This window comes from Mirounga leonina, unplaced genomic scaffold, assembly GCF_011800145.1.
Source record: "Mirounga leonina isolate KUSES-001 unplaced genomic scaffold, KU_Mleo_1.0 Mir_173, whole genome shotgun sequence".
In the NCBI taxonomy this organism is placed as follows: Eukaryota; Metazoa; Chordata; class Mammalia; order Carnivora; family Phocidae; genus Mirounga; species Mirounga leonina.
This window is the reverse complement of record NW_023270447.1, coordinates 55,241,895-55,268,730: the sequence shown is the minus strand read 5'-3', so window position 1 is coordinate 55,268,730 and position 26,836 is coordinate 55,241,895. Positions and strand designations below refer to the sequence as shown.

The 26,836-nt window shown below is 36.3% G+C and overlaps 1 protein-coding gene across 1 annotated transcript in view; it reads right to left on the bottom strand.

Moving 5' to 3' along the window:
- Positions 1-3,679: 3,679 nt before the first annotated feature.
- The window catches only part of LOC118019441 (cytosolic carboxypeptidase 6-like), a 273,414-nt gene continuing 250,257 nt past the window's right edge, over positions 3,680-26,836 (bottom strand). Inside the window, exon 3 of the mRNA XM_035018603.1 lies at positions 3,680-3,922. Within this exon, the coding sequence (XP_034874494.1) occupies positions 3,783-3,922 (140 nt within the window). The 3' untranslated portion in view covers positions 3,680-3,782. The remainder of the gene's footprint in view (positions 3,923-26,836) is intronic.

Genomic DNA, 26,836 nt, shown 5'->3' with positions numbered 1-26,836 from the left:
AGCCTAGAAGTAAATATGCCAAAAAGTTAATTTTTGTTTCTAGATAGTATGATTTTGTGTGTGCTTTTTCTCTATTATAATTGTCTATATTTTCAAAATTTACTACATTGAGCATCAGCGAATCAAAAAAAGGAAAAATTAATTCAAAGAGATAAAAACAATATAAAGGAAAGAAAACAGAGTTTAAAAGTCAAGACATATCATTTTCCCACTCTTATTGGCTGAAGTTTTGTCATGAGTATTTAAACAGAAAGATTTGTTTTCACATCACACAAGTATTTTGCTGCATCAATAATAAATTTCCACATAAGAATATTTATTACAAGTCTTTCAGAGAGAAACTTACTTTCCAATAAAAATATCTTGATGTTAGTTTACATAGACTCCTGCAAACACACTATTTGGCAACCACTTTTGGGGGTTTATATATCAGTCCTACAATACAGCACCATACATTCCAAGTTTCATCACTTCTTACAAATGTCAAGGGAAATAACCAAAGAGCTAGACCTGTTTATATGGTATATTTGATGCTGTAATTTTTAACATTCATTTAATGGACTCAGACTTTGATGACTAATATTTCTTTTGCTTCCTAGCACTAAACCCTAAATAAGGTTCCTGACTAGATTACATTCATGAAGGTCTCATTTTAACGGAAATTAGAGAGATGGAAAAGATGATAGGAAGAGACATTATAAAAACAGACCTTACAAGTCAAACTTAATAGTAAAACCATTCTCTTTCATGTAGACAACCATGAAAACAAATATCCTGTGGGTGAGAGATATATATTGTATCTTTCTAGCAGATCTTTATGCCATCTTGAGACAGATTTCCATAACTATATTATGTGTTTACAGTTGATGAAGCAATGGCCCAAAGAAAGAGGCTGATAAAGCATCACACTCCAGGAAACCAGATAAACATGTTCATGATTTCTAATTGTAACAACAGTAGAATAGCACTGGATATGAAGAGAGAAACCCAGAGAGTCAGAGTAAATATTGGTTCCTCCAACTTTAAAAATAAGCATTCATAAAAACAACACCAACTCTCTTATTAGAATAACCCCTTGGAACACATTCATGTTACTTCCTTAACTGATAGGCAAGACTGCAAAAGAGGCTGTATGACTTTAGCATATAGTATAAAAATTGTAACACTCTGGAAGAGACATTTTAAACAACAAAAAGAACATACCTGTCATCAACTAGAAGAGCAAAGAATAAGAAACTGAAATTTATGAGTAACCTGTCCAAAAAACTATCTCAAATAGTATAACTTAAGAAATAAATTTTCCTAGGTACCTGGGTGACTCAGTGGGTTAAGCAATGGGCTCTTGATTTCAGCTCAGGTCAGGATCTCAGGGTTGTGAGATCGAGCCCTGTGTTGGACTTCATTCTGGGCATGGAGCATGCTTAAGATTCTTTCTCTCCCTCTATCTCTGTCCCTGCCCCCCCCCCCAAAAGAAACACATATTCCCTGTCTAGTCAAACCACTCCTCACTGTTCCTCCTAACCAGAGTAGCTATGTAAGAATATTATTTGTACAGAGACTAAAGTGCAAGAAAAACTGGGCTAAGAATTTAATGTGGCCCAAAGTTAAAGAACCATAATAATTTTAGAGCTTTAACTCTCTCTTTAGCAAAGATATGATTAGGATAGAGGATTCTATTGTTTGAAAAGTAATAGGTCTCATTTCTTAGGATTTAGTCTATTTCTGGATGCAATATGCAAGCTGAAGGATGTGCATGTGCTGTGCATAAAGAGGAAAACAGTAAACCCCTTTGGGAAATTAGAAATCCTGGCAGATTATACTGCTTTTAAGAAAATGTTTCCCTTCCTTCATATGAATGGACTATATTGCTTCAGAATTATCATTTGTTTTTCAGTGGTGTATGTTACAACCGTAAGTTACTGACAGGAGACACCAATAGAAGAATAAGTGGTTGTATGTCTATCTCATGGTAGCAGAGAGAGCTTGATAGGGGACCCAAAGTTGGAGTGCCAAGACTCAGTCTTGTAGATGTGGCTAAAGTCTCCTGCTGTGAGTTATACTCTTAAGACTCGGTAACATAGACTTGGAAAATGCATTTTGATAATTACTGTCTTATTGGAACAAGAGGATACTCCTATTGTCAGGTGAACCACTGGTTAGGGAAAGTGTAGGTTTTCCTAAGGTGGGTGAAGGGGAGAATATTGTTACTCTTACTGGGAAAAGCTGAAAAAGGAATTCTCTCATGGGAGTGTAAGTAAAACTAAGAAGCAAAGCTAAGAACTAAAGTTATGTCCTTAAGCAGCTTTCTGTGATGGATTTAACATTTTTTCCCACTTATCCCAAATCATGTTTAGCCAACAATATAGAGTTCTCCCATCTATTTAATTCATTCCAGTTAACCCTTAAACTTCATTAAACATTACATACACCTGTGTCATTACAAACAGTCATGTGCCAGTGGTGGTGTAGAGAATTAAGAGAATAGACAGTAAATTGTAGTGACTCTTCCTTGCACCCCTCTCCTGCTGAAGGCAGCATGCCAGTAACAGGAGTTAATCTAATCCCTAAATTCCAGATACTGACCACTGCCAGAAAAATGAATCTAATTGAAGTTGAGAAAAATGGCGAGAAGTAAGCAACCAATTGAAAGAGGAAACAGAATGGACTGACTTGGGAGGGAAAAATTAAACCAACCCTCCCTTTCTCCCAAGTATACTAGAAAAAGATGACCTGTTGGAAGAAGGCAGATAAATATTCAGTTATAAGCCTACGCTTTCATCTGCTTAAAAAAGTCATATCACTATATGTACAAAGTTTCTGCACTTTTCTTTTCTTTTTTTTTTAAAGATTTTATTTATTTATTTGAGAGAAAGAATGAGAGACAGAGCACGAGAGGGGTGAGGGTCAGAGGGAGAAGCAGACTCCCTGCTGAGCAGGGAGCCCGATGCGGGACTCGATCCTGGGACTCCAGGATCATGACCTGAGCCAAAGGCAGTCGCTTAACAAACTGAGCCACCCAGGCGCCCAGTTTCTGCACTTTTCCATGACTAGCTGTCTTAATAAAACAGAATGATAAATGATTTCTTAGGATTAGATGTTTATTAAGGCATATACATTTAGTTCTAATTTCATCAATACTCTCTCACTCAAAATATTTGAACAGGATTATTAAAAAAATACGTTGTTTGAAAATATAGATAAAGAAATTGTGGTTACAGACAGATTAATATGATCAGAATGAAAGAAAAATTAGTACACAGAAATATAAGCCAAAAAATTTAGCGAGTGCTGTAAAACTGGATCTGAGTTTCCCAACAGATTAAAAAAAAGGCGGGGGGAAATAGGATGAGTTACAAGAATCATTATTTTTAAGATAAAAACACCTTCTTGTACAAAAGAAGAAAAGCTTTTTCTGAAACTGAGGCCTGCGAGAAATGTCCCTCACAGATCTTTATAAAGGAAAGTAATATAGAGAACACACTCTATAATAAAAATAGTAAGTCACTTTCAATGGTTCCTCAAGGAAACCCAGCACATTATACTAATTCTTCAATCAGTAAAGAATACTTTCTGTTCTCAGATAATCTATTTGTATTATTTAATGACCACCAGATAACAAAAGCCAGCAAATTATACATATTTCTGTATATCTCTTAGAACTATATCATTGCTAGAGATATACCAGAATATATTCCTAATCTGGTCATTACACTGAGATTTCTAAAGTAAAACAAAAGCATAATATTCTTACCAAACCACACTGAAGATATCCAATATTTCCCTCAATATTTCCTCACCTGTGATTCTTTCACGTTTTCAACAGTAAAGTTGAACCAGACTCGGAAGCGTGGATTACAGGTATCCGGCCTAATGAATAAGTCATACTCAAATTCAGAGACCTGGTCTACCCGTCCAAGGTTACCTGGTGATAGAAATTAAAAGAACTGTGTTTTAATAGAAGTTCAGGCAGCTCAATAGCACATATATTTAAATATAGTGAACACTGAAAGCAACATTTGTCATTATTCAGTATTTCTAGGTTCAGCATTCACAATCTATAAGGCTGCCAACTCTGAATACAGCCCAGGATAAGAGAAGCCTTCCAGCTAGTCCGTGCTGGGGTACAAAAAACTCTTCTAGTACCTATCATTCAGATCTGTTTGTGCTAGGAGTGACAGTTATTAGACGGGGATGTTCCATGGAGCATGTGGCAAGCCCCAATAAACACAGGAAGAATCACAACCAAACTTCAGTTTCCTAGTTAGAAAAAAAGACAATAATACTTTATGTATTTTGTATTAAACTTTATACAAACTATGTCTACCTCTAATTTAATTTATTTCTCACAACAATGCTAAGCAATTTGTACTATTTTTGGTAATTTCCGAACTTCTATCAGAACATGTTAAAGGATATGTAGAGTAAGGTTAAAAACAAAAATTAGAAGTAGTTGCTCCATAAGAATAATGACAAATTCACAACGACCATGAAATAAATTTCCATTTTCTCCACCAACAGAACAGTTATATCAAAAATGTAGGTTTCAGGAGGAGCAAAATGGCAGAGGAGTAGGAGACCTAAATTTCGTCTAGTCCCAGGAATTCAGCTAGATAGGAATCAAACCATTCTAAACACCTACAAACTCAACAGGAAATTGAAGAAAAGAATAGCAGGAATTCTTAAACAGAAAAGCAACCACTTTCTGGAAGATAGGACGTTCAGAGAAGTGAATCCAAGGCGATATCTGCTATATGTGCTGCCGGGGCAATATTTGGGAAGATAGAGGGTGGGGGAGGGGGCCTCCATAAACCGCTACTGTCAAGTGATAGAGCTGCCGAGCACAAAATCAGAAATTTTAGAAGTTGGCTCTGGGGTAAGAGACATCGCTCCAGTGGCTAAGCGGGGGTGAAACACTCACTGGGGCACTGTGGTCTCAGGACCCTCTGCGTCACAGAAAGACGGGGGTACCTGAGTGTGGCAGAACTCCCAGGTATCAGAGCATGAAACTGGCTGCAGAGACGGAGCTGAGGAGTGGGCTTTCAGCTTGGGTTTGCCATAAACGGAAATCTGTAGCACAGTCGGGCTGATGCTCCTCCAGCAGGGACCCAAAAAGCAGCAGATACAGGGAGACAGCCCTTCCTCCCCCTGGGAGGAGCAGCGCAGGAGCACACCGCAGGAATTTGCTAGGTTTGGAGAATCCAAAAGGGGTAGGGTGCCAGAGATAGAAACGCTTGGTCACAGGCCAGGTGAGCATGGAGTGCGGCCGGAGACTGGGGAGCCGGGAGTGATGATGAATTTTCTCTGGGGGCTCACTGAGGAGTGGGGACCCGAGCTCTCGGCTCCTCCGGGGCACACACTGGGAGGCCGCCATTTTCAATCTCATCCTCCAAAGCTGTACGGAAACCTTGCAGGGAACAAAAGCTCCCCAGAGCAAACTCAAGCAGATTACTTAGCCAGGAGCCCAGCAAGGGCGGGGCAATTCCGCCTCCCACAAAGACATTTGAGAACCACTACAATAGGCCCCTCCCCCAGAAGATAAGCAAGAACAGCCCGCCAAGACCAAGTTGACCGATCAATAAGAACAGCAGAACTCCAGCGCTAGTGGAATACTGCACATAGAATTCATGGCTTTTCTGCCATGATTCTTTAGTCTTTCGAAGTTAATTTTTTTAATTTTCTTTTTTTTCTTTTTCTTCTTCCCTTTTTCAACCAAAATCTTATCAATCTCTTTTTTTAAAAATCTTTTTTATTTTTCATTTTAAGAGTCATATTGTATCCCTTCATAGTAGTTAACCTTACTTTTGGTATAAATATATAAGTTGTTCTCTCTTTAAAATTTTGTGATACATTTTCTTACAAAAGACCAAAATATACCCTAAATCTCTAGTGTATGGCTTTGTTTGAGTCTCCTGCCTAATCACATTCTCTCTCTTTTTTTTTTTTAAATCCAGTTCCTTCTTTTTTCAACCACCTTCTTAACTTATCAATTCCTATGTAAAAACTTCTATAATTTTCATCTTTACAGTCATATTGCATCCCTCCATCATATTTACCCTTACATTTGTACATATATAACTTTTCCATTCTTTAAAATTTTGGGAGTCACTTTCTCCTAACAGACCAAAATATGCCCAAAATATACTGTATGGCACTGATCTATGCATCAGCTTCATCATATTTGATCATATTCTGTTATATTTGTTTGTTTGTTTTCTATTTTTTCTTTTTCTTTTTTTTTTCTTTATTTCCCTTTCTTTTCCCACGGTTTCAGGTCTCTTCTGATTTGTTTAGTGTATATTTTATTGGGGTCACTGTTACCCAGTTAACATTTTGTTCTCTCATTCATCTATTATCCTCTGGACAAAATGAGAAGACTGAAAAAATGGCCTCAAAAAAAAGAACAGGAGGCAGTACTGACTACCAGGGACCTAATCAATATGTACATTAGTAAGATGTCAAAACTAGAGATCAGAATGATGATTTTAAAGATACTGGCTGGGCTTGAAAAAAGCATGGAATATATTAGAGAAATGCTTTCTAGAGAAAAAAAGAACTAAAATTTAATCAAGTTGAAATTAAAAAGGCTATTAATGAGGAGCAAATAAAAATGGAAGCTCCAACTGCTAGGATAAATGAGGCAGATGAGAGAATTAGTAATATACAAGACCAAATGATGGAAAATAAAGAACCTGAGAAAAAGAGAGATAAACAACTACTGGATCACGAGGGCAGAATTCGAGAGATAAGTGATACCATAAGACAAAACAATATTAGAATAATTGGCATCCCAGAAGAAGAAGAAAGAGAGAGAGGGGCAGAAGGTATACTGGAGCAAATTATACCAGAGAACTTCCCTAATTTGGGGAAGGAAACAGGCTTCAAAATCCAAGAGGCACAGAGAACTTCCTCAAAATCAATAGAAATAGGTCAACACCCCAACATCTAATAGCAAAACTTACTAGTCTCAGACACAAAGAGAAAATCCTGAAAGCAGCTCGGGAGAAGAGATCTGTACCTACAATGATAGAAACATTAGATTGGCAACAGACTTATCCACAAAAACCTGGCAGGCCCGAAAGGACTGGCATGGTATATTCAAAGCGCTAAATAAGAAAAATATGTAGCCAAGAATACTGTGTTCAGCTAGGCTGTCATTGAAAATAGGAGAGATAAAAAGCTTCCAGGACAAACAAAAACTAAAGGAATTTGAAAACATGGAACCAGCGCTACAAGAAATATTGAAAGGGGTCCTCTAAGCAAAGAGAGAGCCTAAAAGTAACATAGACCAGAAAGGAATACAGACAATATACAGTAACAGTCACCTTACAGGCAATACAATGGCAATAAATTCATATCTTTCAAGTTACCCTGAATGTAAATGGGCTAAATGCCCCAATCAAAAGACACAGGATATCAGATTGGATAAAAAAACAAGACCCATCAATATGCTGTCTGCAAGAGACTCATTTTAGACCCAAAGACACCCCCAGATTGAAAGTGAGGGGGTGGAAAACCATTTACCATGGTAATGGAAACCAAAAGAAAGCTGGGGTGGCAATCCTTATATCAGACAAATTAGGTTTTAAACCAAAGACTATAATAACAGATGAGGAATGATACTATATCATACTTGAAGGGTCTATCCAACAAAAAGATGTAACAATTGTAAATATCTATGCCCCTAATATGGGAGCACCAAATTATATAAGCCAATAAATAACAAAAGCAAAGAAACATATTGACAATAACATAATAATAGTGGGGGATTTTAACACCCGCCTCACTGAAATGGACAGATCATCTAAGCAAAAGATCAACAAGAAAATAAAGACTTTAAATGACACACTGGAACAAATGGAGTTCACAGATATATTCAGAACATTCCATCCCAAAGCAACAGAATACACATTCGTCTCTAGTGTACATGGAACATTCTCCAGAATAGATCATATCCTGGGTCACAAATCAGATCCCAAAAGATTGGGATCATTCCCTGCATATTTTAAGACCACAGTGCTTTGAATCTAGAACTCAATCAGAAGAGGAAAGTCGGAAACAACTCAAATAGGTGGAGGCTAAAGAGCATCCTACTAAAGAATGAATGGGTCAACCAGGAAATTAAAGACGAATTAAAAAACATCATGGAAAAAAATGAAAATGAAAACACAACTGTTCAAAACCTTTGGGATGCAGCAACGGCAGTCCTAAGAGGAAACTATATAGCAATACAAGCCTTTTTCAAGAAACAAGAAAAGTCTCAAAAGCACAACCTAACCCTACACCTAAAGGAGCTGGAGAAAGAACAGCAAATAAAGCCTAAACCCAGCAGGAGAAGAGAAATAATAAAGATCAGAGCAGAACTCAATGAAATAGAAACCAAAAGAACAGTAGAACAGATCAATGAAACAAGGAGCTGGTTCTTTGAAAGAATTAACAAGACTGATAAACCCCTGGCCAAACTTATCAAAAAGAAAAGAGAATGACCCAAATAAATAAAATCATGAATGAAAGAGGAGAGATCACAATCAACACCAAAGAAATAAAATTAATTATAAGAACATATTATGAGCAACTATATGCCAGCACATTAGATAACCTGGAAGAAATGGATGCATTCCTAGAGATGTATCAACTACCAAAACTGAACCAGGAAGAAATAGAAAACCTGAACAGACCTGTAACCACTAAGGAAATTGAAGCACTCATCAAAAACTTCCCAACAAGCAGAACACAGGGCTAGATGGCTTCCCAGGGGAATTGTACAAAACATTTAAAGAAGAATTAATACCTATTCTTCTGAAACTGTTCCAAAAAATAGAAATGGAAGGAAAACTTCCAAATTCATTTTATGAGACCACCATTACCTTGATCCCAAAACCAGACAAAGACCCCATCAAAAAGGAGAATTACAGACAAATATTCCTGATGAACATGGATGCAAAAATTCTCACCAAAATACTAGCCAATAGGATCCAACAGTACATTAAAAGGATTATTCAGCACGACCAACTGGGATATATCCCTGGGCTGCAAGATTAGTTCAACATCCACAAATCAATCAATGTGATACAATACATTAATAAAAGAAAGAACAAGAACCATATGATCCTCTCAATAGTTGCAAAAAAAGCATTTGACAAAGTACAGCATCCTTTCTTCTTCAACACTCTTCAGAGCATAGGGATAGAGGGTACATACCTCAATATCATAAAAGCAATCTATGAAAAACCCACACGACTATAATTCTCAGTGGGGAAAAACTGACAGCTTTCCCCCTAAGGTCAGGAACGCGGCAGGGATGTCCACTATCACCACTGCTATTCAACATAATATTAGAAGTCCTAGCCACAGCAATCAGACAACAAACAGAAATAAAAGGCATCCAAATTGGCAAAGAAGAAGTCAAACTCTCACTCTTTGCAGATGATATGATACTTTATGTGGAAAACCCCAAAGACTCCACCTCAAAACTGCTAGAACTCATCCAGGAATTCAGTAAAGTGGCAGGATATAAAATCAATGCACAGAAATCAGTGGCATTTCTACACACCAACAAAAAGACAGAAGAAAGAGAAATTAAGGAGTCGATCCCATTTACAATTGCACCCAAAACCATAAGATACCTAGGAATAAATCTAACCAAAGAGGCAAAGGATCTGTACTCAGAAAACTATAAAATACTCATGAAAGAAATTGAGGAAGACACAAAGAAATGGAAAAACGTTCCATGCTCATGGATTGGAAGAACAAATATTGTGAAGGTGTCAATGCTACCTAGAGCAATCTACACATTCAATGCAATCCCTATTGAAATACCATCAACTTCTTTCAAAGAAATGGAATAAATAATCCTAAAATTTGTATGGAACCAGAAAAGACCCCGCATAGCCAGAGGAATGTTGAAAAAGAAAAGCAAAGCTGGTGGCATCACATTTCCGAACTTCAAGCTCCATTACTAAGCTGTAATCATGAAGAGAGTATGGTACTGGCACAAAAACAGACACATAGATCAATGAAACAGAATAGAGAGCCCAGAAATGGACCCTCAACTCAATGGTCAACTAATCTTCGACAACGCAGGAAAGAATGTCCAATGGAAAAAAGACAGTCTCTTCAACAAATAGTGTTGGGAAATTGGACAGCCACATGCAGAAGAATGAAACTGGACCATTTCCTTATATCACACACAAAAATAGACTCAAAATGCTTGAAAGACCTAAATGTGAGAAAGGAGTCCATCAACATCCTAAAGGAGAACACAGGCAGCAACCGCTTTGACCTCAGCCGCAGCAACTTCTTCCTAGAAACATCGCCAAAGGCAAGGGAAGCAAGGGCAAAAATGAACTATTTGAACTTCATCAAGATAAAAAGCTTTTGCACAGCAAAGGAAACAGTCAACAAAACCAAAAGACAACCAACAGAATAAGAGAAGATATTTGCAAATGACATATCAGATAAAGGTCTATTATCCAAAATCTATAAAGAACTCATCAAACTCAACACCCAAAGAACAAATGATCCAATCAAGAAATGGGCAGAAGACATGAACAGACATTTTTCCAAAGAACACATCCAAAAGACACATGAAAAAGTGCTCAACATCGCTCGGCATTAGGGAAATCCAAATCCAAACCTCAATGAAATACCACATCCTCTGACAGATGTTGGAGGGAATGCGGTTGAAAGGGGAACCCTTCTACATTGTTGGTGGGAATGCAAGCTGGTGCAGCCACTCTGGAAAACAGTAGGAGGTTCCTCAAAAAGTTGAAAATAGAGCTACCCTATGACCCAGCAATTGCACTACTGGGTATTTACCCCAAAGATACAATGGTAGGGATCCGAAGGGGTACGCGCACCCCGATGTTTATAGCAGCAATGTCCACAATAGCCAAACTATGGAAAGAGCCAAGAAGTCCATCAACAGATGAATGAATAAAGAAGATGTGGTATATATATATACAATGGAATATTATGCAGCCATCAAAAGGAATGAAATCTTGCCATTTGCCACAACGTGGATGGAACTGGAGGGTATTATGCTGAGCAAAATAATCAATCAGAGAAAGACATGTATCATATGACCTCACTGATACAAGGAATTCTTAATCTCCAGAAACAAACTGAGGGTTGCTGGAGTGGTGGGGGGTGGGAGGGATGGGGTGGCTGGATGATAGACATTGGGGAGGGTATGTGCTATGGTGAGCGCTGTCAATGGTGTTAAGACTCTTGAATCACAAATCTGTACCCCTGAAACAAATAATACATTATATGTTAAAAAAAAAAAAAAGAAGAAGCTGGCAGGAAGGGAAAAATGAAGAGGGGGAAATCGTAGGGGGAGACGAACCATGAGAGACTGTGGACTCTGAGAAACAAACTGAGGATTCTGGGGGGAGGGTTGAGGGATGGGTTAGCCTGGTGATGGGTATTAAAGAGGGCACACACTGAATGGAGCACTGGGTGTTATACGCAAGCAATGAATCATGGAACACTACATCAAAAACTAATGATGTAATGTATGGTGATTAACATAACATAATTAAAAAAAAACTTTTTTTTAAATGGAGGTTTTCAGAGGGGAGGTTGTGAGGGAGGGTGAAATAAGTAAAGGTGATCAAGAGTACATTTATCTTGATGAGCACTGAGTAATGTATAAAATTGCTGAATCATTACATTGTACACCTAAAACTAATATAACACTGTATGTTAATTATATTTCAATTTAAAAAAACAATATGTTTAAATTTAGGTGTGACATCCATTCCTTGTATCTCCTCTCTTTGACTTCTATTCTTTTTTTTTTATTTTTTTAAAGATTTTATTTATTTATTTGAGAGAGAGAATGAGACAGAGAGAGAGAGCATGAGATGGAGGATCAGAGGGAGAAGCAGACTCCCTGCCGAGCAGGGAGCCCGATGCGGGACTCGATCCCGGGACTCCAGGATCATGACCTGAGCCGAAGGCAGTCGCTTAACCAACTGAGCCACCCAGGCGCCCTGACTTCTATTCTAATGAACATTGAATTGCCCATAATTGTCACAATGGGGTAGGATAAAAAAATTAAAAAAGAGTCTGGTGAATTACCAAGCCAGAGAATCAACATCTGAAGCAAAGTAAATATGACTACAGACAGGAACAAGGAAAGTGATTGAGAAATCAATATTCTATTGCAACTGAAGAGCATAGCAATATCCTGCTTTAAAATAAACTCTAGGGTGTCTTTCTCCAAACGAATACTCAGAATTGAACTTTACCCTTAAATAATACCAAAGTTTTCAATTAATTCTTTTACTAGTTCTACTGGCATATTACTTATTTTACTGAGCACCAATTGTGTTGTCACAGATGGAATACGAGCATGGGAATCAGCAGACGTGAATTCTAGCTCAACTGACTCACTGTGCAACAACAGGTAAGTTATTTAGTCTCTGAGGGCTTCATCTACTAAATGAGAATATTGAGTTAACTAATCTTGAAGGTTCCTTTCAACTGTACCATTCTTTGGCTCCCTGAATCTAGGATTAATCAGGCAGTGATCCAAGATAATAAGACAATCTTCCCCTCAAAACCTTATCAATTAACCTTGGATAATTTTATCTGCTCTCTAAAATTTGGCCTACAAAGCCAGACTTATTCCTCCTTCCAGAACTGAAACAATCAGTTACCTCCAATTAAGAATACACACATTGAAAAAAAAAAATGCATTGATAGGAAAGTTCAAATATGAACTAATTAAAACCAAAAACTTTTATTTTACTTTTTCTAGTTTCAATTGTCTTCAGAATTCACAAGGAGATTCCTCAATTAAAATGGTTCTTTCAATTATTATCACGCAAAAATATTTGCTAAGCCCTATGTCACAGAGGGCAGAATACTTATTGCACAGTGGCATTGAACTTTCAATCAGAGATCTAGGCTCAAGTTTTACTTTTACCACTTACTGAATGACGTTGGAAAACTCAGTTAACTTCATCCAACCTCTGTTTTTTCAACTATAAAGTAAGGATTATGTTAGTAAAAATATGAATATTTATCTCTTGGTAATTATTATGAATATTAATTTTCAATTGAAAATATTTTATGAGCATTTCTACATGCCACATACTGTCCAAAATGACAGGTGTACTAAACTATTCAATTCTCACAACAACCCCTGTGAGGTACAAACCAATACTATCCTCATTTTACATTTGAGAACACCAAAGGACAAAGATATAAAATAACTTATCCAAAGTCATATAGCATGTAAGTAAGTAAGAGTCAGAGTTGGGATTTCAATTCCAGCAATATGACTCTAATCACTAGACTAACAGCTCCTCTACGTAACATAGATGGTTGGAAGAATACAGAGATAATACAAATTAAAAGTATATTATCAGTTATACTGATTAATGAAATTACTACCTTTAAAAAAAACAAGAGGTAAAAAAACACTACATTTTTAAAAATTTTATTATGTTATGTTAGACACCAGACACCAGACATCACAGACACAGTTTTTAATGTGGCGATCCACGATCCACTGTTTTCATATAACACCAGTGCTCTATGCAGTACGTGCCCTCCTTAATACCTATCATGGGGCTAACCAATACCCCCTCCCCCCTCCCCTCTAAAACCCTGTTTGTTTCTCAGAGTCCATAGTCTCTCATGGTTCATCTCCCCCTCCGATTCCCCCCCACACTTCATTTTTCCCTTCCTTCTCCTAATGTCCTCCATGCTGTTCCTTATGATCCACAAATAAGTAAAATCATATGATAATTGACTTTCTCTGTTTGACTTATTTCACTTAGCATAATCTCCTCCAGTCCCATTCATGTTGATGTAAAAGTTGGGTATTCATCATTTCTGATGGCTAAGTAATATTCCATTCTATATATGGACCACATCTTCTTTATCCATTCATCTGTTGAAGGGCATCTTGGCTCTTTCCACACTTTGGCTATTGTGGACATTGCTGCTATTAACACAGGGGTGCATATGGCCCTTCTTTTCACTACATCTGTGTCTTCAGGGTAAATACCCAGGAGTGAAATTCCTGGGTCATAGAATAGCACTATTTTTAATTTTTTGAGGAACCCCCAGACTGTTTTACAAAGTGGCTTTACCAACTTGAATTCCCACCAACAGTGTAAGAGGGTTCGCCTTTCTCCACAACCTCTCCAATATTTGTTGTTTCTTTCCCTATCCATTTTCGCCATTCTAACTGGTGTAAGGTGGTATTTGCAATGTGCTTTTGATTTGAATTTCCCTGATGGCTAATGATGATGAACATTTTTTCATGTGTCTGTTAGCCATTTGTATGTCTTCTTCAGAGAAGTGTCTTTTCATGTCTTCTGCCCATTTCTTGACTGGATTATTTGTTTTTTGGGTGTTGAGTTTGAGAAGTTCTTTATAGATCTTGGATACCAGCCCTTTATCTGTAGTGTCTTTGCAAATATCTTCTCCCATTCTGTGGGTTGCCTCTTTGTTTTGTTGACTGTTTCCTTCACTGTGCAGAAGCTTTTAATCTTGATGAAGTCACAAAAGTTCATTTTTGCTTTTATTTCACTACCTTTTGGAGATATATCTTGAAAGAAGTTGCTGTGGCCGATGTCAGAGAGGTTATTGCCTATGTTCTCCTCTAGGATTTTGATGGATTCCTGTCTCACATTGAGGTATTTCATCCATTTTGAGTTTATATTTGTGTATGGTGTTAGAGAATGGTCGAGTTTCATTCTTCTGCATGTGGCTTTCCAATTTTCCCAGCACCATTTATTGAAGAGACTGTCTTTTTTCCATTGCATGTTTTTTCCTGCTTTGTCAAAGATTATTTGACCATAGAGTTGAGGGTCCATATCTGGGTTCTCTATTCTGTACCATTGGCCTGGATGTCTGTTTTTCTGCCAGTACCATGCTGTCTTCGTGATTACAGCTTTGTAATATAGCTTGAAATCAGGCAACGTGAAGCCCCCAGCTTTGTTTTTCTTTTTCAACATTTCCTTGGGGATTCGGTGTCTTTTCTGATTCCATACAAATTTTAGGATTGTTTGTTCCAGCACTTTGAAAAATGTCATTGGAATTTTGATCGGGATGGCATTGAAGGTATAGATTGCTCTGGGTAGCACAGACATTTTAACAATGTTTATTCTTCCGATCAATGAGCATGGAATGTTTTTCCATCTTTTTGTGTCTTCTTCAATTTCTTTCATGAGTGTTTTGTAGTTCCTAGAGTATAGATCCTTTACCTCTTCAGTTAGGTTTATTCTGAGGTATCTTATCATTTTTGGTGCCTAGGAAAATGGAATTGATTCTCTAATTTTTCTTTCTACAGTTGCTTTGTTAGTGTATAAGAAAGCAACTGATTTCTGTGCATTGATTTTGTATCCTGCCACATTACTGAACTGCTGTATGAGTTCTAGTAATTTGGAGGTGGAGTCTTTGGGTTTTCCACATAAAGTATCATGTCATCTGTGAAAAGAGAGAGTTTGACTTCTTCTTTGCCAATTTGAATACCTTTCATTTCTTTTTGTTGTCTGATTGCTGTTGCTAGGACTTCTAATACTATGTTAACAATAGTGGCGAGACTGGGCATCCTTGATGTGTTCCTGATCTTAAGGGAAAGGCTCTCATCTTTTCCCCATTGAGGATGATAGTTGCTGTGGATTTTTCATAGATGGATTTCATGAACTCGAGGAATGTTCCCTCTATCCCTATACTCTGAAGAGTTTTTATCAGGAAAGGACACTATTTTTTTTGCCATCTAAATGTTACTGGTTGAGAAATTAAACATTAATGTACATTTCAACATTTAAAGGAAAATTTTAATTTTGTTTTTAATTCTGGAACAATATTAATGGGTTTTGATAAATAATAACATGTCTGAAAATTGCTACTATAAATGCTATCTAATAATAAGGCACCATTTGTGTCTAAAACTTTACACTTTCAAAATTAATTGACATGCTTTATTTTATTAAAGCCTCACCATGATCCCATGATAAGTAATTGAAACAAATAGATGTTTAGTGCTTTGTTGAGTTCATACTTTAAGCACCAGGGCAACACCTTGAAATAAAGATTTCTAACTCCATTGTGCTATCTTTGGAAAATACTATAGCCACAGTCAATACATTCATCCATCTATTCAGTCAGTTATTAATTCAAAAAGTACCATGTTATGTGTTGTAAGATAGAACAGATAATAAATCAAACAGATACAGTCTTTGCTTTCACTAAGTTTATAATCTCAAATAATAGTAAGCATCTGGACTTTGATCTCATGTCACTACCATGTTGACCTTCATTACCATTCCTATGAGGAATATCTTCTCTGTGTGTATGAATAAACAATTCTTTCTTCATATTACCTCTAATATCTCAACAAAGTGCCAATTTTTGACCTTCTGAAAATGGCTTTTTGTAAATAAACTAACAATGCCTCTATATCATTTGGTTCCCTTCCACTTCTATGAAAAGCAAGAAAGAAAACAAACAGAAATTCAAAATACAGGACAAATACAATGTAGATTTTAAACAGAAGTACGTCAGTAAGTGTGTTAAATACAAATTGACTAATTATCACAGATAAAGACAAAACTTTTATTGTGGATGAAAAAATTAACTATATATTGTTTATACATACAACTTTACATTTAAGAGCATAGAAAGACTGAATAATAAAGGAATGAAAAAGTTATATGAGGAAAGCACTCTGGAAACAAGTTAATGTAGCTATATTTGAATCAGACAAGGTAGGCTTTAAATCAAGTAACATTACTAGAAATGAATGGAGATATTTCATGATAAAAAAAAAGGATAATTCCATCAAGAAAATATAAAAATCTTAGAGGTATGTACATCTATTAACAGATCTCCAAAATGTGTAGATAAAATTTGACAAAATAGAAGATAGGAACAAATTCAGAATTACACTGAGAAACTTCAACACACCAAAACCACAAACTGAGCAAAATCAAGAAAATAGAAAGAATGGAGACAATTTGGCTCATCATTCTAATTATAAAACACTTCATATTTATACAACTATGTGTGTGTGTATGTATTCTTTTCAAATGCATATGACACATTTACCAAAATTGATCATATAATGGTCCATAGAGTAAGTCTCAAAAAATTTCAAAAGAAAAAAAAAACAAATTTCAAAGGAATTTATACTATACTGCATATGTACTCATATCATAGTTATAGTACTTTAAATAAATTAAATATAATAAATATATGACAATATGGGATGTAGCTAAATCCATTCAAAAATAGAAATACATACACATATACATACACATAAATATAAATGATCCATTTTCATTGATTTATATATATGTCTGAAAATAAATTATCTAAGCTTACAACATAAGAAACTTTAAAAACTTTTTATATTTTGGGTGCCTGGGTGGCTCATTTGTTAAACGTCTGCCTTCAGCTCAGGTCATGATCCCAGGGTCCTGGGATTGAGCCCTGCATCAGGCTCCCTGGTCCGCAGGAAGCTTGCTTCTCCCTCTCCCACTACCCCTGCTTGTGTTCCCTCTCTCACTGTGTCCCTTTCTGTCAAATAAATAAATAAAATCTTTTTAAAAAGTATTATATTATTAATATAATAGTTAAAAGGGAACAGAGAATTGAAAACAGTAAATAGTAATATTATCTGTTCTATTTTACAAAACATAACATGGTATTTTTGAATGAATAACTGATTGAACAGATGAATGAATATTGAATATTGATGTGGCTATGGTATATTTTATTTCAAGATCTCACCCTGGGGGCGCCTGGGTGGCTCAGTCGTTAAGCGTCTGCCTTCGGCTCAGGTCATGATCCCAGTGTCCTGGGATCGAGTCCCGCATGGGGCTCCCTGCTTGGCAGGGAGTCTGCTTCTCCCTCTCCCACTCCCCCTGCTTGTGTTCCCTCTCTTGCTGTGTCTCTCTCTGTCAAATAAATAAAATCTTTAAAAAAAAAAAGATCTCACCCTGGTGCTTTAAAGTATGAATTTAATGAAGCATTAAACATTTCTGATTTTCAATAGTAGTAAAAGAGAATAATATTACATAACTTTTATGCATCAAACAAGCAAAAGAAAAAGGCAACAAACATATAATGAACTATTTATGGCAATACATTAAAAAATACAGAAAAATACATGAAATACACAATTTCTTATAAGAACAAACCCAACTAAAAAAATCAATCCAATTGATGAATCCAATTCATTTTAACAAAATGAAAAACAAATATGTTGTATCAATAAAAGCAGAAAAAGTATTTGATAAAAAAAATAACATCTCTACTTTTGGCACAGCCATGTTGGAATAGCCATTAAGAGATTAGCCCCACTGTAAAGAATTATAAAGCAGGTAAAATATATGAAACAACTCTTTTCAGGCATTAGAAAATAAGCAACATTATACAGCAATACCAGAAAAGAGACATTCACAAGATGAACTCCCACACTAGTATGTTGAAGCAGGTGAAATCTGTGGAGTACGTCATCAGACAGTAGGAAAATATACATGGTGGTGGTGGTGGTGAATGGGTAAACCAGAAAACTCTGAGATCATTTCCTATAAGTCTAAGGCTCAAAGCTAGGCCGGCACACACACACAGTGAAACTACATTAGTTTTATCAACTCTAACATAGTATAATGTTGAAAGCAAAACAGATATACTAGAGATAAAACTATGCTGGGTAGTAGGGTGTGGGGAACCCAGTACAACCAGAATTGAAGAACTTTTGCCCCTGTAGGCATAAGACCCAGTTGATAGGGGCGCCTGAGTGGCTCAGTCGTTAAGCGTCTGCCTTCAGCTTAGGTCACGATCTCAGGGTCCTGGGATCGAGCCCCGCATCAGGCTTCCTGCTCTGCGGGAAGCCTGCTTCCCCTCTCCCACTCCCTCTGCTTGTGTTCCCTCTTTCGCTGTGTCTCTCTCTGTCAAATAAATAAAAAAAAAGACCCAGTTGATATACCAGTAGGGACATCCCCTAGCAATAAAAGCCATGCCCTGAGGAAAAATTATTCTATATTTTCCCTAATAAAATGGAAAAACAACCCCTGATAAAATCTCCATAGGAGACAAAGTTTGGGCCCAAGTTAAAATAGTTTGGAAATGCCTAGGTTTTCCACCAGATCTACATCAATGAAATTTAAAACCATGCATACAGAAGTTTAAGGTGATCAGCCTTGAAATAAGCAAATGAACTGCCTTCTACAATAAACACTAATACACTCAAAAAGATAACAAAATCAACTCTCTAAAATGTATCTTTGATTCTGTCCATTGTACAATCAAAACATACGAGACACTCAAAGATATATATCACCCATAATCAAAAGGGTGAAGGGAAACAATATAAATCCACACTGACATCAGTTGTACTATTTAGCAGAAAAAACCCTTTAAATCTATTATTATAAATATTGTCAAAGAACAAAAACATGTTAATAGAATTAAAGAAAACTGTAATTTTCATATTTAAAAAATATGGAATTTCTAAAGAAACAGAAATGCCTATAAACACCAAACAAAAATTCTTTAAGTAAAAAGCACAAACGTGAAATGAAAAATTAAGTGGATGGACTTAACATTAGATTAGAGAGGGTGAACAGTCAATGAACTTGAAGATAGATGAATTAAAAAAATCATGTGATCTAAATAATTGAGAGAAAGAAAACTGAAGAAAAATTAACTGAGGCCTAGAAACTTGTGGAATAACAAATGGTCTACAACACATGTAAATGGGTCTGAGAAGAAAAGAATGAGCAGATAGAAGAAAAAAATTGTTTTTAATCATGCCAAAATTTCCCAAATATAAATTTAAAAATGACTTAGATACCTTTGAATCTCAAAAAACCTTATGCAGAATAAACAGAAAGAAAACTCAACCTAAGTACATAATAGTCAAATTGATAAAAGCCAAACAGAAACAGAAAATATTAAAAGCAACCAGAAGAAAAGCCATAAAAAATAGATGTGAACAACACCAAGAACAATTGACTTCTAAAAATAACCATTAACTACTTTTTATGTATTTATTTTTTTATTTTGCTTTTTATTTTTATTTTTTTAATTAACATATGATGTATAATTTGTTTCAGAGGTACAAGTCTGTGATTCGTCAGTCATACACAATTCACAGCCCTCACCAGAGCATGTACCCTCCCCAATGTCCATCGCCCAGCCACCCCATCCTTCCCACCCCCCTCCACTCCAGCAACCCTCAGTTTGTTTCCTGAGATTAAGAGTCTCTTATGGTTTGTCTCCCTCTCTGGTTTTGTCTTGGTTCATTTTTCCCTCCCTTCCCCTACGATCCTTTGACCAACAGACACATGAAAAAGTGCTCAACATCACTCGGCATCAGGAAAATACAAATCAAAATCTCAATGTGATACCACCTCACACCAGTCAGAATGACTAAATTTAAGAAGTCAGGAAATAACAGATGTTGGTGAGTATGTGGAGAAAGGGAACCCTCCTACACTGTTGGTGGGAATGCAAGCTGGTGCAGCCACTATGAAAAACAATATGGAGGTTCTTCAAAAAATTGAAAATAGAGGTACCCTATGACTCAGCAATTGCACTACTGGTACTTACCCCAAAGATACAAATGTAGTGATCCAAAAGGGCACGTGCACCCTAATATTTATAGCAGCAATATCCACAATAGCCAAACTATGGAAAGAGCCTTGATGTCCATCAACAGATGAATGGATAAATAAGATTTGATATATGTGTATATATATGTATTATACAATGGAATATTATGCAGCCATCAAAAAAATGAAATCTTGCCATTTGCAACATCCTGGATGGAACTAGACGGTATTAAGCTAAGTGAAATAAGTCTATCAGAGAAAGACAGTTATCATATGATCTCACTGATATGTGGAATTTGAGTAACCATTAACTTCTAAAAAGAACATCTAAAGTGATGAAAGAACAAAACTCTCAAGCCAGAATTCAATATCCAGTGAAAACATACTTAAAAATGAGAGTAAAATAAAACATTCTCAGATTAGTTAAAACTGAGAGAATTCATTACCAACAGACATGTACTATATGTAAAGCTAAAAGAGGGAAAATTATATTAAATAGAGCTAATACCTATAAGAATAAATAAATATCATTAAAAATACTAAATAATTGCATAAATTTAAAAGACTGCTTTTATTTGTCTCATAATTTTCTTATGCAGTAATTCTTCAAGCTTTTAAAAATGGTATTTTAAAGTCAGTTTACAAAGTACAGAGAAGCAGAATATATGGCAAAATACCAACAAGAGTTGAAATGATAAATAGAATTAGACTGAAATGAGGGTAACTACATTTGTGAGATGGAAACTACAAAGTAGGAAGAACTATGAGAACAAAAAGGAAGTAGTAAATACAAGTTCAAGATACCAAACGTGAGGTATAAATTTGAAGTGGTAAAATAAGGACCTAAAAAAGGGTTTGGTAAGTTATCAAGACATGAGCAAGACATGAAAAAAATTAAATACATATTAATGTGCAAAAGTTACTCATCTGAAAAGGCTGTATATGGTATGATTCCAACCATATGACATTCTGGAAAAGGCAAAGCTATGGAGATCACAGGTTGGAAAAAAGAGAAATTAAAAGGCAGGGAACAGAGAATATATAGGGTAGTGAAAATATTCTGTATGACTATAATAATATAAATGTATAATTATATATTATCCAAAACAATAGAATATATAATACCAAGAGTGAACCCTAATGTAAACTATGGAATTTGGGTGATTATGATGTGTCAATGTAGGTTCATTAGTTGTAACAAATACCTAAACTTACTCTAAAAAATAAATATTTAAACAAAATATTGTAAAAGTTTGATAAATTGAGTGAATATTGTTTTAGAGCAATATAAATAGTTCTACTAAGAATCCAAAGAAAAACTTTTTTTTATTATGAAGTCAGTAAAACAGTAACAAAGTAATAGAAACAGAAGGGGCAATAAGAAAATTAATGAAAAGATAGCTCATTTAAGCCCAACATATCAATAATTACATTAAATAGAACAGATATATGAATAGAGTAAGTATCCCAATAAAAAGCAAACATTGTTAAATGGGAATAAAAAGGCAGAGCCAACAAGATACAAGTAGTCTAAAATTTCAATAATTTTTTAAAGGATTTAACACTTTCTTTTTCCACCTATGAAAAAAGAATGATCCACACTTAGACATATTATAAACTGTCAAAAGACAAAGACAAAAAGAATCTAACTCTGCAACACAGAAGCAACTCATCACTTAAAAAGAATCCTTAATAAGATTAATGGCTGATTGGGGCGCCTGGGTGGCTCAGTCGTTAAGCGTCTGCCTTCCGCTCAGGTCATGATCCAAGGGTTCTGGGATCAAGTCCCTCATCGGGCTCCCTGCTCGGCAGGAAGCTTGCTTCTCCCTCACCCCCTCCCCCTGCTTGTGTTCCTGCTCTCACTCTCTCTTTCTCTGTCAAATAAAGAAATAAAATCTTAAAAAAAAAAAAAGATTAATGGCTGATTTATCATCATGAATAATGGAGGTCAGAAGGCAGTGGAATAACACAAAGTGCAGAAATAAAACACTGTCAAACAAGAATTTGATAGCCAGCAAAAAATATTCTTCAAAAATGAGAAAGTTAAGACATTATCAGATCTTAAAATCTGCTCCACAAGAAATACTACTGGATATCCTTGTGGCTAAAATGAAAGAACAGTAGAGCATAACTGAAATCTACATGAAAAAATAAAAGAGCATCAGTAAAAATAACTATATAATAAAAGACAGTATAAATATTTTAAGATTGTAGATGTTTTTCTCCTACTGATATAAAAGACAACCACATAAAGCAATCATTATAAATCTGTATAGAGTATATATAATCTATTCAGATGTAATTTGTATAACTGTATATATATGATATATGTATAGTATATATATTATTGAAAGTAACTTATTAATTAGAACTATGCTGCTATCAATTAAATCAAGTTCATTTTAATCCTCAGGGCAAGTAAGGAAAGAAATTTTAAAATACAGTAAAAAAAATAGTAAAATCAGTAAGAAGGGAATTAAAATGGTACACTAGATAATATCTATTTAACACAAAGAAGACAGTAATGGAGGAATAGATGGGGAAAGACATAAAACATACTGAAGGTGGCAGCAAAGTAATCTAAGCTTCTCAATAATTACAATAAATGTAAAAAGTTTAAACACTCCAATTAAAAGGCAGAAAATGTCAGAATAGATTTTTTTTAATGAACCAACCATATGCTGTCTGCAACAGATGCACTTTATTTTTTTTAAGATTTTTTTATTTATTCATTTGAGACAGAGACAGACAGCATGAGCAGGGGAGAGAGGCAGAGGGAAAAGGAGAAGCAGACTCCCTGCTGAGCTGCGAGCCTGATGCGGGGCTTGATCCCAGGATCCAGAGACCAAGACCTGAGTGAAGGCAGACACTTAACCATCTGAACCACTGGGCCACCCCGGAGATGCACTTTAGATACAAACTAACAACTAGATTGACAGTTAAAAGGAAGGAAAATAAACATACTAAACACAACAAAAGAAAGCTGGAATACCCATTCTAATATCAGAAAAATAAACATTAAGACAAAAGTTGTCAGAGGGGCACCTGGGTGGCTCAGTCATTAAGCGTCTGCCTTCGGCTCAGGTCATGATCCCAGGGTCCTGGGATCGAGCCCCGCATCGGGCTCCCTGCTCAGCAGGGAGTCTGCTTCTCCCTCTGACCCTCCTCCACCTCATGCTCTCTGTCTCTCATTCTCTCTCTCTCAAATAAATAAAATCTTTAAAAAAAACCCCATTATTTATTTAATTAAAAAATAAAATGCCCATTGGAACTGGTGAATTGAGATTAAGTGTCCTTACAACTGACCCTCTACAGCCTCTTTAAGTTACATGATTCTCTGAAAGAAGAAACCCCAAATCATACTAGTATCACTGAAATATGAAAGAAAGAAGAGGAGCCCTTGAAAATAGAGGGAAAGCGCGCCTGGGTGGCTCAGTCGTTAAGCATCTGCCTTCAGCTCAGGTCATGATCCCAGGGTCCTGGAATCGAGCCCCGCATCAGGCTCCCTGCTCCGAGGGAAGCCTGCTTCTCCCTCTCCCACTCCCCCTGCTTGTGTTCCCTCTCTCACTGTGTCTCTCTCTGTCAAATAAATAAATAAAATCTTAAAAAAAAAAAAAGAGGGAAAAAAATAACCTCATTACACTAGAAAATTACCAAATGTCATGTGACTTTCCCATCCTGTCCAATCTATTAATTTCCAAAATTTCACCTTCTATAACAAAGTAACCCCATTGATTTAACTAGTTGGATGGGTAAGATCCGCTCAGAAAACAAAATGCTCATTCATGTGAGAGAAATGTCTTTCTTATATCATTCAGAGATCTGGATAGGGCAATTTCCAAATTGTGCCTGCATTCCACAAGGAGTTAATCTCCCTCTCCTGGGTAAATCCACTTCTTCCTGGGAACATGTTTGTGATCTTGGACAACCAATATTTTTTTTAAATTTTTTTCCTTTATTTAAAATCAGTTAGTGAACATATAGTACATCATTAGTTTCTGATGAAGTGTTCAATGATTTGTTACTTGCATATAACACCAGAGCTCATCACATCATGGGCCCTCCTTAATGTCCATCCCACCACCCACCTCCCCTTCCAAAACTCTGTTTCCCGAAGTCATGAGTCTCTCATGGTTTGTCTCCCTCTCTGATTTCTTCCCATTCAAGTTTTCCCTCCCTTTCACTATCATCCTCTGCGCAATTTCTTATATTCCACATATGGGTGAAACCATATGGTAATTGTCTTTCTCTGATTTTTTTCACTCAGCCTAATAACCTCCAGTTCCATCCATGTTGATGTAAATGGTAGGTATTCATCCTTTCTGATGACTGTGTAATATTCTATTGTATATATAAACCAAATCTTATTAATCCATTCATCTGTTTAAGGACATCTCTGCTCCTTCCACAGTTTCACTATTCTGGACATTACTGTATAAACACTGGGGTGCAAGTGATTCTTCGGATCACTACATCTGTATCTATGGTGTAAATACCCAGGAGTGCAATTGCTGGGTCATAGGGTAGCACTGTCTTCAACTTTTAGAGGAGCCTCCATACTGTTTTCCAGAATGGCTACACCACCCTGCATTCCCACCAACAGTGTAAAAGGGTTCCCCTTCTCCACATCCTTGCCAACATTTGTTGTTCCCTGTCTTGTTCATTTTAGCCATTCTAACTGGTGTAAGGTGATACCTCATTTTGGTTTTGAAATTTATTTCCCTAATGCCAAGGTATGTGGAGCATTTTTTCATGTGTCTGTTGATCATTTGTGTGTCTTCTTTAAGTTTCTGTTCATGTCTTCTGCCCATTTCTTGACTGGAATGTTTGTTTTTTTGGGTGTTGAGTTTGATCAAAGTTCCTTATAAATCATGGATAACAGCCCTTTATCTTTTATGCCATTTGCAAATATCTTCTCCCATTCCGTAGGTTGCCTTTAGTTTTGCTGACTGTTTCCTTTGCCATGTAGAAGGTTTTTTATTTTGATGAAGACCTAATATTTCATTTTTGCTTTTCTTTCCCTTGCCTTTAGAAATGTGACTTGCGGGCGCCTGGGTGGCTCAGATGGTTAAGTGTCTGCCTTCGGCTCAGGTCATGATCAAGTCCCACATTGGGCTCCCTGCTAGGCGGGGAGCCTGCTTCTCCCTCTGCCTCTGACTCTCTCTCTCTCTCTCTCTCTCTGACTCTCAGGAATAAATAAATAAAACATTAAAAAAAAAAAAAAGAAATGTGACTTGCAAGAAGTTGCTGTGGGTTGGCCCAGCATTTTTTAAAAAGGCTTCTAAAAGAGGCTTTTAAAGTTGTGCATTTGCCTGATCAAAAAACGTGGAAGACAAAGGGACAGAAATCACTGTAGTCATATCACTGTTATGTTGCAGTGTCTAAATAACCAACAATGCAGAATCATAATTAGCTCCTTTATCAACAAAGGCTGAAAGTAAGAAAAAACATGAAAACTTCATAATGATTGGATGAATATCCTCAAAAATACACCCTCTATAAGGACAAAACTAAAAGATATACTGACCCCAGCAATAAATATATACAAGCACAACAATGTGATAATACATTCTGGCTACCAAAAGAAGCTAAAGAAATCTTGTGTCCCTTTGGTTCAATCACCAAGTATTTATTAAACACTCACTATGTAGCAGGGATTCTGCTATTAACTAGGGACTCCCAATTTGTTGGTATAGAATAGTGATTAAAAGCACAGAATCTGGAATGAGACTACCTGGATTCACAGCTCAATTCCTTACTAGCTGTGTGTCCTTAGACTAAAGACTGTACCTCAACTTTTCCAACGGTAAACACATAAAGATGTAAGAATTAAATGAGATGATACAGGCAGAAGGGTAAGAACATTTCCTGGTGCACAGAAGTAGTGACCTGGGAAAAAAGAGGCTATCAATGAAGTGAGGGCAACTATTAAGTAGTTAGTATAAAACAGATTAAGAATCATACCCTAAATATGCAAAAACTGTTACAAGGACAGGGAAGTGAAATGCCTAACCCTACTTGAGGTTGCAAGGCTGGCAAAGGGTCAACAGAAGTGACACTTGAATTATACACAAAGGATAAATAGGAGTCCTCCCGATGTCAAATGGGAGAAGGTAAAAAGAACATTATATGGAAGAGCACAAGAGCTATGAAACAGGAAGGCTAGGCCAGGGAACTGCCAATATGACCAGGGTCTAATGATGTAAGGAGTGTTGGGACATAAGTTTGAAGAGGTAAGATTAGGATAAGGAAAT